Genomic DNA, 14,719 nt, shown 5'->3' on the forward strand with positions numbered 1-14,719 from the left:
GCGAGCAGATCTGGTACTAAAGGCAGGACAGCAGCGGATTCTCAACAGTTTAGAATGCCTGGAAGTGTACAATTCGGAGCCCCGGGGGTGGGGGAGGAGAAGGGGCAGCTAAGAAAACCCAGATGGAGCCACCTGTCTCGAGGCTTGAGGACGAGAAATGGAAAAAGGTTCACTTTCAAGCGGACTTTGGGCCGCAGGTGCCCAGGGCTCGGGATCGTGGCTGCTCCCTTCTGGGAGCCAACGTGGGTGGCCCGGGCTCAGGAAAGCACTCACCAAAGGTTACGAGGTAGAAAGAGGAGTCCCAGGGGGCATCTCTACTCCCGAGGGAGCCCGGGGGGATGGCGTCTTGCTCCATGGTGGTTCCTCCTCCTGAGGAGTCTGTAACTGGAGTCCTCTTGTGTTGCTCTCCAGTAACCTAAGCAGCCGTTAAAGCACTCCACCCCGCCCGGCCCAGCATACACACAGCCGCGTTTCTGGGGGAAGGCAGGGCCGCTGGAGCCGCCATTCATTTGAATGGGGTACAAGAGGCCCAGAATGTGATTGGCCATGACGTTGTTTGAATAGTGATGATTTCTACCTGACTGAGCAAACAAGTTCCCCTCCAGCCCCAGGAGGAGGAGGAGCCGAGCTCCCTCCCCACAAGGCACCTGTTCAGACCCGAGCACCTGGGAAGAGGCCCCACCCCAGGGGCTGGCACAGCTTTACAGCCGGCTCTCCCCTCCCCGCACCGCCGCCAGGCAACCCTTCCTGCGTCTAGGGGGCTGGGCACGTCAATTTTAAAAAGTGGTCCCAACGAGATGGCTGGGAACCTTTCCTCAAGACGTTCCTTCCTTCCTCCCTATTTAAGCCAAGCGTGTACTAAGGAAGCTACACCCCTCTGCGGAATGGTTACGATGTTTTCTGAAGCTTAGACGTCGAATTGTTCCTGACACGAAGGAAAGGTAAAGAAAGAAAAGGCTAAACTTTTCTAAAAGTTGGGTGGAAGGGGGACAACTGGGTGGCCCATTGGATTGAGAGCTAGGCCCAGAGATGGGAGTACTGAATTCAAATTTACCTCAGACACTTCCCAGCTGTGTGACCCTGGGCAAGTCACTTACTCCTCATTACCTAGCTCTTACCATTCTTCTGCCTTAGAACCAATACACATTATTGACTCCAAGATGGAAGGTAAGGGATTTTTTTAAATAAATAAATAAATAAAATAAAAGTTGGGTTTATGAAACAGTGATCAAGTCTGAGTTTAAGGAACTCTCACAATGCACAGTGACCCTCTTTTACCCTCACCAAGTTCCCATTTTGACAAATTCTTGTAAAAAAAAGACAGCATAGAGTAGCTCCCTTTAGAATAGGGGAGGGGTTTTTAGGTCCCCAGAGCATCCTTTAGCAGGTATGCTAAGGAGCTGACATCAAAGACTCAGAACTAAAGGAATTTCCTCAATTCCTGGGAGTGAAGAAACTAAGCTGAGAAGGATATGGCCTTTAGTGAATAAACTGTCAAGCTTACCTTAACTCCAGGGAGTAATATCTGACCATCAAACTTCAAATTATTAGACTGCTAAAAAAAAAAATTCAAAGGCTTGTCTTCTGAGGACCCCATCTGGGCATCCTGTTCCCTGGATGTCACTGGCAAATGCCTCTCCTTTGAGACAAGTCCAAGAAGTTCCTCTCATGAAAAGCCCTGGGCAGCAGGACAACTGAGACTCAGAAATTACAGAACTCTATAGAGTTGGGAGGGCTCTCTGTGACCATCTAGCCCAAAACATACCCCATCAGCATCCCTACTAGAAAGTCCCTGACTAGCAACCATACAGCCTCTATTTGAAGACCAACAAGAAGGGGGAAATCCACCATCTCTAGAGGCAGTCTGTTTTCAAAACCAAATAAGCCCAACATGGCAATGGACAGAATAAAAGCCAGAGATCCCCAGCCTTTCTTCCAAAAGGAAAGCAGCAGAAATTAGGGAATTTCATTACATCTTGGCGCTAAATGTATATATTTGGGTAGCAAGGTGGTATGGTGGAGAGAGTGCTAGTCCAGAGGGCTCCTCTTCCTCAGTTCAAATCTGGCCTCAGACACTTCCTACCTGTGTGAGCTTAGGCAAGTCACTTAACCCTATTTGCCTGTTTTTTCATCTGTTAGATGAGTTGGAGAAGGAAATGGCAAACCATTCCCATATCTTTGCCAAGAAAACCCCAAATGGGGGCACAAAGAGTTGGACATAAATGAAGCAATTGAACAACAAATCCTATTTTCTAGAAGGGATATCCAGGAATCAACTGATCTAGCTACCTACTACCAGATGCTTCATGTATTGCTATCCCCATTTAAAGAGGAAACAAGATCAGAGAGATGATATTCCCATGTTCATACAACTAGTTAAGTAGAAAAGAAGCTAGAATCCAAGAGCTCTGTTTCCTTGTCTATAAGAATTATTTTGGGTGCAGTTGGGTAGCTCAATGGATTGACAGCCAAGCGGAGGTCCTGGATTCAAATCTGGCCTCAGACACTTCCCAGCTGAATGACCCGGCAAGTCACTTGACCCCCTTTGCCTAGCCCTTACCACTCTTCTACCTTAGAACCAATGTACACTATTGATTCCAAGATGGAAGGTAAAGGTTTAAAAAAAATTATTTTATAGTTAGTGTCTATAAAGTACATATACTATCCATCTAAAGTCATTATTTCTAGTCCACTGCTCCTCCCACTACATTCTGTAGGAAAGTACCTAAATAACATGGAAATTAATAATAATTATGCAATGTCTATATAGTGCTTTAAGATTTGCACAGCACTTTATTCATTAGGTCATTTACTTCTCACAACAACCCTGTGAAGTAGATACTATTATTATCTCCATTTTATAGAAAAGAAAACTGAGGCACATAAGGACCATATCTGTAGCAGGATTTGAATTCAGGGTCTTCCAGACTTTTAAGTCAAGATCCAAGAAATCTTCTTTAACAAGACTGAGGATATTCCACTTCTGCATAGATATAATTATCTTCACAGTTTCTGCTCCTGTTTCTGCCAACTGGCCAAAAAGGACAAGCCTAATTCCTCTTCTTCCACATCCCAGTCCTTCAAATACTTAAAGATGGCAATCATGTCCCCCCCCCCCCATCTTCTCCTGCCCAGGCTAAGTTCCTTGAACCAATCTTCCTTGATTCAGACTGAAGGTCCTTATCATCCTGGTTGTCCTCTTCTGGTCAATCTCCAGTTTAGCAATCAATCCGATGACCTTCCTAAACCCTGTGGCTGCCATCTCCCTTTCTCTTTTTGTGTCCCTGGTGCTTGGCAAATGCTCTATAAATGTGTTTTCATTCATTCACTCATGATGCCCAGATCTCAGTCTATCCCACGGACCATTAGAAGAGGAGGGCCATGGGAATTTTGATTGGCCCACTTGGGCAGAGATCAATATATCATTTTTCTAGGCGGGGCTGGACCCCCACCTGATGAGGCAACAGCTAGTATGGGTATAAGATAGAATAACAGAGAAGGAGCATAGGCTAGGGAATGTCATTTCTCTGGCTCTTACAATGAAATTTAAGTGCTTAAAACACACATGAGACGCAAATTCTCCTCAGAGGAAACACTCTCAGGTATGCTTTGTAGCAATAAGTCTTCAGGTGGGCAGCAAGGTAACTCAATGGATAGACAGCCAGGCCTGGAGACAGGAGGTCCTGTGTTCAAATCTAGCCTCAGATACTTCCTACCTGTGTGTGACCCTGGGCAAATCACTTAATGCCCCTTGCCCAGCCCTTACCATTCTTCTATCTTGGAACTCATACTTAGTATTAATTTTAAGATGGAGGTAAGGGTTTTTTTAAAATAGGGCTTCAGCTAGAGTAAAAAGCAAACTTCATCAAGGGGCAACTATACAAGTCTTCTCCTCCCCCATCATGGGCATGGGCAGCAAGATGGTAAGCTTACCTGCACCCTCCAACTGGGAGTAGCTGATCCGCTTCTTGGTATTCTCAAGTTCTGACACTCTTTCCCCCCCAAGCACAGGAAAAACCTGACTGTGATGTTCCATTCTCCCAGATAGCTCCCCTCAGATAGCTGCTTGTCCACTTTGTTTGGACTGATCCATCTCCCCAGGAAGAAACAGGAGGCCGAAGCAAAGTTGGCACTACAACCAGAAATGAGGAACAGGTAGGAAAAAAAAAAGAGTAGTCACACACTGTATGGCTCAGTTTAAGGAGGCTTCATAGACTTCCCTCACCCAGGTACCACAATGCCTGAAATTCCATCATTATGATGCACCTTTGGCCTAAACATTGCCTTCTCCATATCATCTGCTTAGAGTCTCATGAGGGCATGGGGAATCTGAAGGGAGGGAGGAGCAAGGTTTGTTAAAAACAGAATTTGTTTCTTTTGTCAAGAGATGAGCTGATAGGAGTGGGCACACCAGACTAAATGGCCAGTGACGCCAAGTTGGGAGCAGCTCTTCTTTGACGTCTTTTCCCTCTTCTCTCCTGATTCAAATGACCTAAGAATGCTGTGTTAAAAGCCACAGTTAAATCAGCTACAGCTCCCCTGAGAGCGCGATGGGGGTCTTTGGGTTTTTATTTATGTTGTGTGCAAGAAGACAGCAGCCATAGCTCTGTGAAGTGGTCAGATTGTCTCCACATACAGCCCACCAGCTCCCTCAAACCTACCCAAAACACTTGTTTATTTGCTCTTTTCCCTAATCCCAAAGGAAGTCACACTGTTTATAACTCACTGGACTTTAATCCCTAGTGCAAAAGAAACACAAATCTTGCAATTTCCCTGGAAGAACAACTCTTGACTTCACAATCCTCTCTTTAGGCAGATACAAAAAGTCACTCTTCAGGATCCTGAAAGGTCATCTTGATTCGAACTAATATCCTGTCACCATTCAATTAAAAGAAGCCAAACCACTGACCTGGCAAGAAGCCTACAGAGCCCTGGAGAGATCCCTAGGTAGGTAGAGCTCCTGAAGCTAGGTGGAGAGCGTGCCAAGCCTGAAATCAGGCTCAGACACTTCCTAGCTGTCAGTCTCAGTTTCCTCATCGGTAAAATGAGCTGAAGAAGAAAATGGCAAACCACTCCTGGGGCTTTTAACAAGAAAACCCCAAATGGTGTCAAGAAGAGTCAAACATCACTGAACGAGAACTCCTGTTCTGAAGCGTATAAGCTCCCTTTTCTCCCAAGGTAAGATGGGTAGTTAGGAGGGGAAAGAGTAGCCCAGGCCCAAGCTGCATGAGAACAAACATGGCGACTAGTGCCCCAAGGCTTGGGCAGTCAGAGGAGGTGCTACCGCAGGCCCTCTACCCCACTCACCCAAGGCCAGGCTAGCCTCACCCCAAAGATCGCTAGGACTAACCTGGCTTCCCCTAAAGGGAAAGAAGCTCAGCGACTAAGGAAATCACTGCTTTGGATCTTTGGGAGGGATCTCTGAGGAGTATATGATTTACTACCCAGTACCAGATGGGTCTGTATTGCCATCCCCATTTTATAGATGTGGTAACCAAAGACCAGAGATGAGTAGAAGACATTCCCCTGGTCGTACAGTAAGTTGTTAAAGAGAAATTAGAACTCAAGATTCCTACTTCCTCATCTATAAAGAATTCTATGGTCATATGTAGATATATGTGATATATGTAGGTAGGTATAGATACTTGTGTTAGCTATATACATATAGTTATCCATCTGTTGGTCTATAGCTCTTATATCTAGTCTAGAGCCCCTACGACTTGCTCTATAGGAATGTATCTAAATTATGTGGAAATTACTACAAAATGTTTTATTGCCATCCCCAACAGTATGTCAAGATTCAAGAATATTTTGTAATATAACTGTGAACCTGGAGGAAGAGTAGCCTCCCACTGGATTTTGTAGTTTGAAAATCTAAAACCAAGAAAAAGAAATCCTACATTTGAATACTAAGTCCAAAGGAGGGATAGAATGTTCAAAGACCTTGCCTCTTACAATAGCTTTAGAAAGACCAGGATGATTGTTGAAGAGGCAAAACTCTGTAGAAAGCACAGACTATATATGCAACAACCAGTGGCACAGTGGAGAGAGCATCGGATCTGAAGTGAGGAAGATCAGAGTTGAAATCTGACTCCAGACACTTACTAGCTGTGTGACCCTAGGTAAGTCACTTAACTCTCTTTACCTCTGTTTCCTTATCTGTCAAAGGAGCCAGAGAAATAAACGACAACCCCCTCCGCTATCTTTACCAAGAAAAAAAAAAGTCAGACAGCTGAAAAAAAATATTTTTAATGATCCTGGTGTTCCTGAATTCAGGTCACATAAGGTCCTTTTAGAGCTAGGTGATTCAGTAGATAATGCTGGGCCTAGAATCAAAAAATCTGAGTTCGAGTCTAACCCCAGACAGAGAGTAGCTGTGTGTGGCCCTGGGCAAGTCACTTAACCCTGTTTGCCTTAATCTACTAGAGAAGGAAATGGCAAACCTCTCCAGTAAGAAGTAAAAAACTAAGAAAATTCCTTACAGGGTCACAACTAAATACCTGAATGAAATTTATCTTCTTGAACAATACAGTTGATAGAATGCCAGGCCTGGAGTCAGAAAGACTCATCTTCCTCAGTTCAAATCTGGCCTTCTACATTAGCTGTGTGACCCTGGGCAAGTCACTTCACCCTGTTTGGCCCAATTTTCTTCTCTGTAAAATGAGCTGGAGAAGGAAGAACCACTCCAGTATCTTTGAGAAGAAAATGCCAAGTGAAGTTACAAAGTTGGACACAACTGAAAACAATTGAATAAGAACAACAATTGATCATATCATCTGGGTATACTGTATGGTCCTCTAAATTTCTTTAGTTCTTTGCCCCCACAAGATGGAACAAGTCAGTCAGTCATCAGATCTACTCACAAGCATTTTAGCTCACGAAGCATCAAAAATAAAACCAATTTTATTAACATAGGAAAGGACATAGTAAGAACTCACACCCAGGTCCATATCAAGGCAACAGAGAGCCCTTTACTCTTTGGCAAAGGAATCCCTTTCCCCCATCCCAGATATCTGTATAGTCTGTGTACCTCACAGTAGTGCCCTGGGTCAAGCTTCATTGAAGGAAAAGTCAGAGCCTACCGCTCCTACTGCTCACCATGATGCCTGCAGGCATCCATCACTCCACCTTGCCATTGTCACTGCTCCCTGCCATCTGTCCTCATCAGTACTGCTTGGTTTAATCCTGCTGAGCAATCAAATTACCTGGAATCCCAGCTGACAGTTTCAGAGTTCCAGGGTCAGAATGATTTTTAGCCAACGACTCATTTTGTTCTTTTTTAACATGTCCTTCTACCTTATAAATAAAAGTCCTCTTCAGATGCGGTTCATACTACTCAATCAAGTCTCTGTTTCCCATTCCTCTTCAGGATAGGGTTAATCCATCCCATTTATCTCCTCCCTCCCTCCCCCAGAAGCCCAGGCAGCATGTCCCCCAATTTGTTTCAGTACCTCTCAATGAGTCTTGGGAGGCACAAGAATACAGTAGCTCCCTTTCCATATGCCATTCCACTCCTGTCTTCTTCTATGAAAGCAAGTCCAGGTCATACAAGTTTACCCAGAGCTCTGGCAAAGAAAGTAGGGAGGTACTACCCTGCCCTGAGAAGCTGGCAAAAATTTATCTGAATCTCGTTTAAGACTTTAATAGGTAATAACAATCAGAAGGCAATTGACAAATCTAGGTATGAGTTAAGAAAGATGTTCATCAGGATGAAAGCAATGGGCATAGATAAGAAGGGACAGATATAAAAACACTGAAAAGAAGATGAGGATCTGATGTCTCACACTGAAAATATCAGCAATATTAGGCCATCTTTTAATATCAGTAATCCTGCAGAAAGAGAGCATTTGAGATAGGAAATCAATATGATTGAGATCGATAATATTTGCCTATCTCAGAATCAAATATTGAAGAGCTCAACATGAATGAAAAATCTAAATCACTATCACATAAAAATACTCTGGGCCCAAAGCCAATGAGTATTCTTAGACTTTTTTAGCACCCTAAATTTAGCCTGCTAGAATTATTTTGATATTTTACTCAACTTCTCAAATGAAGACTTTGCCTTTTAATAAGACATTTTAATTTATCTTAATGGTGGAACATAGTGTATAGTATCTGTAGTTCAGTAATTCTTCACTGAAGCATTATTTTTTGCTACAAAGATCAGCCTTAGAGGCCTGAGGAACTTTAATATGCCAAAAAGCATCAAGAAGATTTGATGACCTGAATGCAGGGTCTGGATAATAATGAGAAGAAATACAAGCTTTCCATCTTTGGAAATTTTGCTCAGAAATATCAAAAACCAAAGCATCTCTACCAACAGAGGCTTTGGACAAGTCACTTCCTCTGCCTTGTCCTCAGTTTCTCTTAATGGTCAGTTCTAACATTCTACAACTTCATAATTAAGAGTCAGCAATGAAAATATATACTCTTTTAGAACAGTCTTCTATCATGGCTAATTTTGTGAATGCCTATTCCATACTTTATATCTTCTGGTGTCATTTATAACACAAATGTCAGTTCCTTCACTGGTTATGTACACAAAGATCCTATTGACTGTGCCATTGACTCAAGAAATTTATAGATGTTTGAAAAACTCTTGATTCTTGGTGCCCTCTGCTCTCTTTTCTGCTTCTTTCCTTTTGCCACCATCTCTGCCAAAGTAAAAGAGGGCGACACTATTCTAAAAGCTCTATAATATGTTTTATTTATTTTCTGGATCACAATGACCAAAAAAATTTATCATCTAGGAGCCAACCTTCTGGCAATAAGCCTAATCACACTTAGTCTCATTCTCAGCCCAATTAGTAACCATATCAAGCAAGGTATGCAAAAAGAGGACATAAGTTTGCCAAAAGCATTGGGAAATATCATTGGAATCATACTTTAAGCCTTTTTCACTTTGGTAGAACATGTCAAAGTATGTACCATATTGACATGTTTTTCGAGAATCTTACATCAACTCTATACTGTGGGGGAATATCATAATGGGCTTTTTATGAGAGGAGATATATAGATATGTGTGCATATACATGCACATATATACATGCATACACAATTCATGTTTATACACATATACATACTATATGAAAAAATTGGACAAAACAGCTGAACCTGATCAAATAACTACAAAAGAAATTCTTGCTAGAAGATGGCATTATTTTAAAGTTTGGGGCAGATCAATTTTCAAAACAAAACACTTGGGAAAGTTGGCACTATTTCCAAAAAAGGTGAACAAAGGACACAGCAGCTACACATACCTGCTACTTTTTCTCATTTCTCTGGAATCCTTAGCGAGAATGGTCTGTGCCTATTTTTGTGGTGAAAATGTAAGGAGGGCAAGAAAGGGAAGGCAGAAATGATTTTCTAAAGTGGCCTATATCTTCACAGTCATAGAATGAGATGCAAAAAGAACAGGAGATCCCATTGGATCTACTGCTTGGGGCAAAAAAGCCTGACTTAGAACAAAAAGGTTTTTTTCCAAAAAATTGTCTCCCATTCTGCAAACTAAATTAATAGATGCAGCCATAGATGCTAACCATTCTTCTGAGTAACCATATCAAGCAAGGTATGCAAAAAGAGGACATAAGTTTGCCAAAAGCATTGGGAAATATCATGGAGGGCGTATCCTATTCAAAGTCTAAATGGAAGAGATATTCTCTATTGATGGTAAGATGCTGTGTATACTCCAGTTTATGACATTAATCTGATTACTAGAATACCAAAAATACTACAGGGTCACTTCAATGAAATTCACAGGGAGAATTATAGAATACTAGTTGGAAGAGCTTTCAGAAGTAATCTAGATCAACTCACACCTGAACACAAATCTCCTTTGCAATATGCCCAACAAATGATCAACCCAAGTCTTTGCTTGAAGAATTTCTGTGGAAGGGAACTCACCTTCTCAAATAGCCAATTATACTTCTGGATAGCTCTAATTATTAAGAAACCTAAATCTTCCTTTCTGCAACTTCTACCCATTCTTCTAAGTTCTCCTCTGTAGAAATAAGCAGAATAAAACTAATTCCTTTTTTTCACATTCTTCAAATACTTAAAGACAATTATCATGAACACACACACACACACACACACACACACACACACACAGAGTCTTCTCTTCTCCAGACTACTCCCAGTTCCTTTCATCAATCCTTATGTGGCGTGATATCAGTCAAAAGAAATGGGCCTAGTAATTAATTAACTAAGGAAAACTGTGAAGAATGTCTTGCCCAGATCATGACAAACAATTAAATAAATAGCCCACAGAGTTAGCCCAGGTTTTACAAAAGTACAATAAGCCAGAATTGAATAGGAAGAAAAGAACAGGCTAGATTGCATTTGGGAAATTACAAAGTGCTTTCAATGATTTGAAGCCACTCTCTACTGCAGAAGTAGTCCTTTTAAATGCCAATATCCTTCCCTTGATGTGATATAGATGCAAATCATGCAATATCACTCTCAGAAAAGAATCAAAATTACCAGTGCCCTAATGGGTCATGGAAAGACACATAATATCCATAGGATTCAGTGCATTGTCAACAATAATTTGCATGTGAGAAGTAGAATGGCATAAAAGATAACATCAAGGACATGGAAGATAGAAAAAGGATTGGGCTAGTCATGTGAACAAGGAATAATATATGTGTAGCTTTATTGTTATACTGTTGTGTGCAAAATATTGAACCAGAGGAAAGATTAGTGTTCCTCAATGGAATATTTATGGAAAGGCATGAACAAAAAAGACACAAGATGAAAAGGCATGGATACAATGCAATCATTGCTGGTGAAAGGAGTAGCCACATCAATAAAATCAAGGATTCGTTGAAGTATCCAAATATCCTTCTCTTAAAGGGCCAAGCAATCTTTCTCCTGGTGGTTAAAGTTTTTATGATATTCACCTGATCTATAACCTGAGTTTGTTTATGAAAAAGTTTTTCTACCCTAAATAATATCAAATCCAGGATGAGGATAAAATGACTAACAAACACTTTAGAGATCTGTGCTTATTAGTACAAATATTTTGTCTAAATTGTGATGAGATAATTGCAAGAGTCAAATTCCAGGGAAGCCATTAATAATTTAGCATTTGCTGTTTGCTGTGGGAATGTGGATTCCATTTACTGAAAAATAATATGGGAATGCTTGCAATAAACTAAAGTACAGAATCAGAGGGGATGGATTCCTCAGCTGTATTTCCCTTAACCTCATTTCATACCAAACTTGAGAGAAAGCAATGCTTTAAATTAGCTTCCTGGGTATATTGGCCATTTCAAGTTAACAGGAAAAAGGGTACTGGGGGAAACAAAGGTGGCACAAGGAAAGAGATGAGTATCCCAAACTGACCCTAGATCACTCAAGAATTTTATTCTATGCTTTTGGAGATCTTGACTGCTTCAGGTATAGTTGTGATTGCAATAACAGTGATCATACACTTCTCCACTTCCCTAATTTTTACTCCTTAAAATCTGGTTTTCATCTCCACATCAGCATTTGTTCCCTTACCACTGATCTCCTAATGACCAAATTAAATGATTTCTTCTTCTCAGAATAGTCCCAAATCTATATTCCCAGGTCTGACTTTACTCCTAAGGTTCAGTCTCAAATTTCAGCTACCTGCTAGACTTTCCCACTTAATTGTTTCGTTCACAATTCAAACTCAAGACATGTCAGAATTGAAATCATCTCCTCAAAGCTAGTTCCTTTTCCTGAGTTATTTCTGATCTCTCTCCATTTAAATCCAGCTCAGAGCTCATGATCTTTGCCTTATTCTATTACCTATTCTAGCCCTGTCCTTTCATGGGGCAGATCCTTGGGATTCATCCTTCTGTCAATATCTCTCATATATATACCTACATTCCTAGCTCCACTATCACTCAAAAGAAAGTTCTTATCACATACCTAGATTTTTTAATTGTCTCCTGTTTTTGCTGGCTAAAAAAGGTTTCACTCCACTCTAATCCATCCTTCACACTTCCACCTGATTATTGCTCCTATTGCCTTGCTTGTCAACTTAGACTACTCCTCTACCCAATACATCATCCAAAAATCCGTAGTAGCTCCCCTTTGCTTTCCAATCAGTTCCAAGCTCATTAGCCTTGAATTAAAGGCCTTAAATAATCCAACCCCAACATTCCTTTCCTATGTTACTCCCTATCCCAATGCTAAACAGCCAAGCAATTATTTACCATTCTCTGACTCAAACAAATTTAAACAAATTTTTATTAAGCACCAATTATGTACAAGGTACTATTCTAAGTTCTGGAGACACAAAAATGAATTAGTCCCTGCCTTCAAAGACCTTGTACTTTCCTGCCTCTGGGCTCATGCTACCAACTGTAATGTTCTCTACACCCCAACTTATTAAAATGACTGTTAAATATTGATTGAAACCATAGTACTAAAATTTTATATTTATTATATAAAATTATTATATATTATATAAAAACTTAACCACCATTTAGGTCCCAATTTTAATCCCACCTCTTCCATGAAGTATTCCCTATCACTAGTGATTCTCATCTATATCTTAACTTAGCACTTTGGCCATAAGATATTTTCCATATAGAGTCTTTTATTCTACTATTGATTAATATTAACAAGAGCCTAATATTTTAGTTAGTTGCATCCATCTTCCAATATGAGCTGCTATAGGGCAGGAACTAAAATTTTTATTTTTGTTTAATTTCCCACAAAGTTTAGCAGGAGCTTGAATAAATATTGTTGAATAAGCATGTTGGATAGTGATTGAACAGATAATTAGATGATAGCTAGAGTTCCTTCTAGCTGTAGGATTCTAATCCTAGAATAAGGTCCTAGAAGTAACTAGAGATATCAGAGATCTGGCCTTAGAGGAAATATATATATGTAAGAAAGAGAAACTTCGTTTCAGTAATGCAGGATCACCACCTAGTGGTAACTAATCAGCTTCACCTGTCTGTCTAGCCACCACCCTCCCAAATATTGATGTGGGACCATGAGCATCAACACTAGTCTCAAAATCTCTACAACATTTCCCCTTACCTTACCAAGACTGAAGGGTTGATTCCTTAGGATTCACTAGGACCTGTATGTTTACCTCCTGAAAATAAACTAAACTGAAAGTGAAAACTTCAAGTAGATTCTTTCTGACTTCATAGAGCCCCAGACACCTCAATTAATTCCATCCCAAAGTCATAATGCATCTTAGGACAGGCTAGGCTGGAACAACTTTAGAATCATTTAACCAAATCATCTGACTTCTGAAACAGTTTCTTCCACCAAGAATAAAGGCAAGCTGAATAAATTAAGTAGACACCCTTCCCACAGACTAAAGATGAGGTGAGCAATGTCTGAGCACACTTCCAATAACACTTTATCTCCATGTAGAACCAATAACCGGTTGACAGCCCACAATTACTGTCAGCAAGCTAGTTAAAGTAATCCATTCATGGGAGATCTCTTGGAGCAGCAAGAGTTATATCAAGGAAGTGGGAGCTCAGGTATATAGGGACTAGGACAATCCCCAACTATATCAAGCTGTCTAAACTTCTTGGCTACTTGAATATGTAAAAGAAAGCCAAGGCTATTTGACTAGACAAATTATAATCCTGGCCCTTAAGGCCTCACTTTCCTGGTCCCAAGACAGCTGACTTTTTCCCTCATTCGTAACTCTTTGTGGTGTTGACATGACAGTTAGTGGCAGTTACCTTGCACCTCCTAAGGCTCAGAACATTGGGTGCATATTCTTGGGGGAGGGGGAAGCTGAGGGCTTTCAGTTAATCCTTTTCCATCTGTTCTCCTCTATCCCTTCTTAAACCATTTAAGTTCTAGTATCAGAAGTGTAGCCTTGGGATTATATCAGGAAAATTGCCCACATAAAACTTCATTTTCCTGATCCATGAATATTCAATTAAATGTGGTTGATTCTTTAGTAGAGTTGAAAAGGGCCACAAGTAATAAAAAATCATTTTTGTATGACTTTGAAATGTAGGGGCAGGAGGAGAGAAGGGAAATGACAGATGTACCTTCCTTTTGTTTGTTTTAAGCTAATGAATTGATAATCCAATTGGGATACATACCAGTTAATTGTAAAGAAAAGCCCCCCACAAGTAGAGTGGGATAAGAAGACTATTTCACCCATAGGAAAGCCAAGCTGAGATGAAAATAGTTGCCATGTCTAATTGTGAAAATACATCATTCAGTAGAAATACCTCTAGCATAGGGGCCAATGGATATGGGTCTTGTAGTTCAGTGGAAAGGGTGATGAACTTGAAGTCACAGGACAGGAGTTCAATTACTGGCTCTGCCACTCACTATCTATGGGACTCTGGACAAGCCACTGCTCTGCAGTATCAGTCTCCTCTGTAAAACAAGAGGGCAGAATCTCAAAGCTCTAGGATATTAGGGTGCCTGGCTGGGTCTAACAGATCATCTCTAAGATAGGTAGCCAAAGAGCAAGAAGTTTAAATGATCTCTCAAACTGATGTCATGCTTTGGAAAAAAAAACAAAGAACTTTATCTTCTCCACCCTCCTCCCCCGTCCCCAGCCTTGAAGGAGAACTTATCCTGAATATTTTAGTAGTCTCTAGAATTCTGCTAGATTCAAAATTCTATGTAGACTTAATTTGAAACTCAATATAATTTTTTAATTAAAATAGTTTCTTTTTTTTCCCCATGGTTACGTGATTCATGTTGTATCCCTCCCCTCTTCCCTCACAACTTCCCAGAGGTGATA

General features: G+C 40.8%; 1 protein-coding gene and 1 long non-coding RNA gene across 8 annotated transcripts in view; one reads left to right on the forward strand and one right to left on the reverse strand.

Annotated features, from left to right (window-relative positions):
- The window catches only part of RGS3 (regulator of G protein signaling 3), a 233,983-nt gene extending 219,447 nt beyond the window's left edge, over positions 1-14,536 (reverse strand). For 3 of the 7 annotated variants that reach the window (XM_056812414.1, XM_007474991.3, XM_007474998.3), the window contains exons 1-2: positions 13,027-13,174; positions 3,934-4,132 (exon numbers count right to left, since the gene is read on the reverse strand). In XM_056812414.1, coding sequence (XP_056668392.1) covers positions 3,934-4,036 — 103 coding nt within the window. In that variant the 5' untranslated portion in view covers positions 4,037-4,132; positions 13,027-13,174. Of the gene's footprint in view, positions 1-273; positions 3,883-3,933; positions 4,133-9,906; positions 10,307-13,026; positions 13,175-14,195 lie in introns of those variants that run through there. The other 4 variants (XM_007474992.3, XM_007474993.3, XM_056812412.1 and 1 more) reach the window with 4 other exon arrangements.
- The window catches only part of LOC103104506 (uncharacterized), a 24,647-nt gene continuing 9,928 nt past the window's right edge, over positions 1-14,719 (forward strand). The window contains exons 1-3 of the long non-coding RNA XR_001622583.2: positions 1-286; positions 848-941; positions 4,045-13,323. This is a non-coding gene — a long non-coding RNA (uncharacterized LOC103104506). The remainder of the gene's footprint in view (positions 287-847; positions 942-4,044; positions 13,324-14,719) is intronic.

The sequence above is a fragment of the Monodelphis domestica genome, chromosome 1 (assembly GCF_027887165.1).
Source record: "Monodelphis domestica isolate mMonDom1 chromosome 1, mMonDom1.pri, whole genome shotgun sequence".
Lineage (NCBI taxonomy): Eukaryota > Metazoa > Chordata > Mammalia > Didelphimorphia > Didelphidae > Monodelphis > Monodelphis domestica.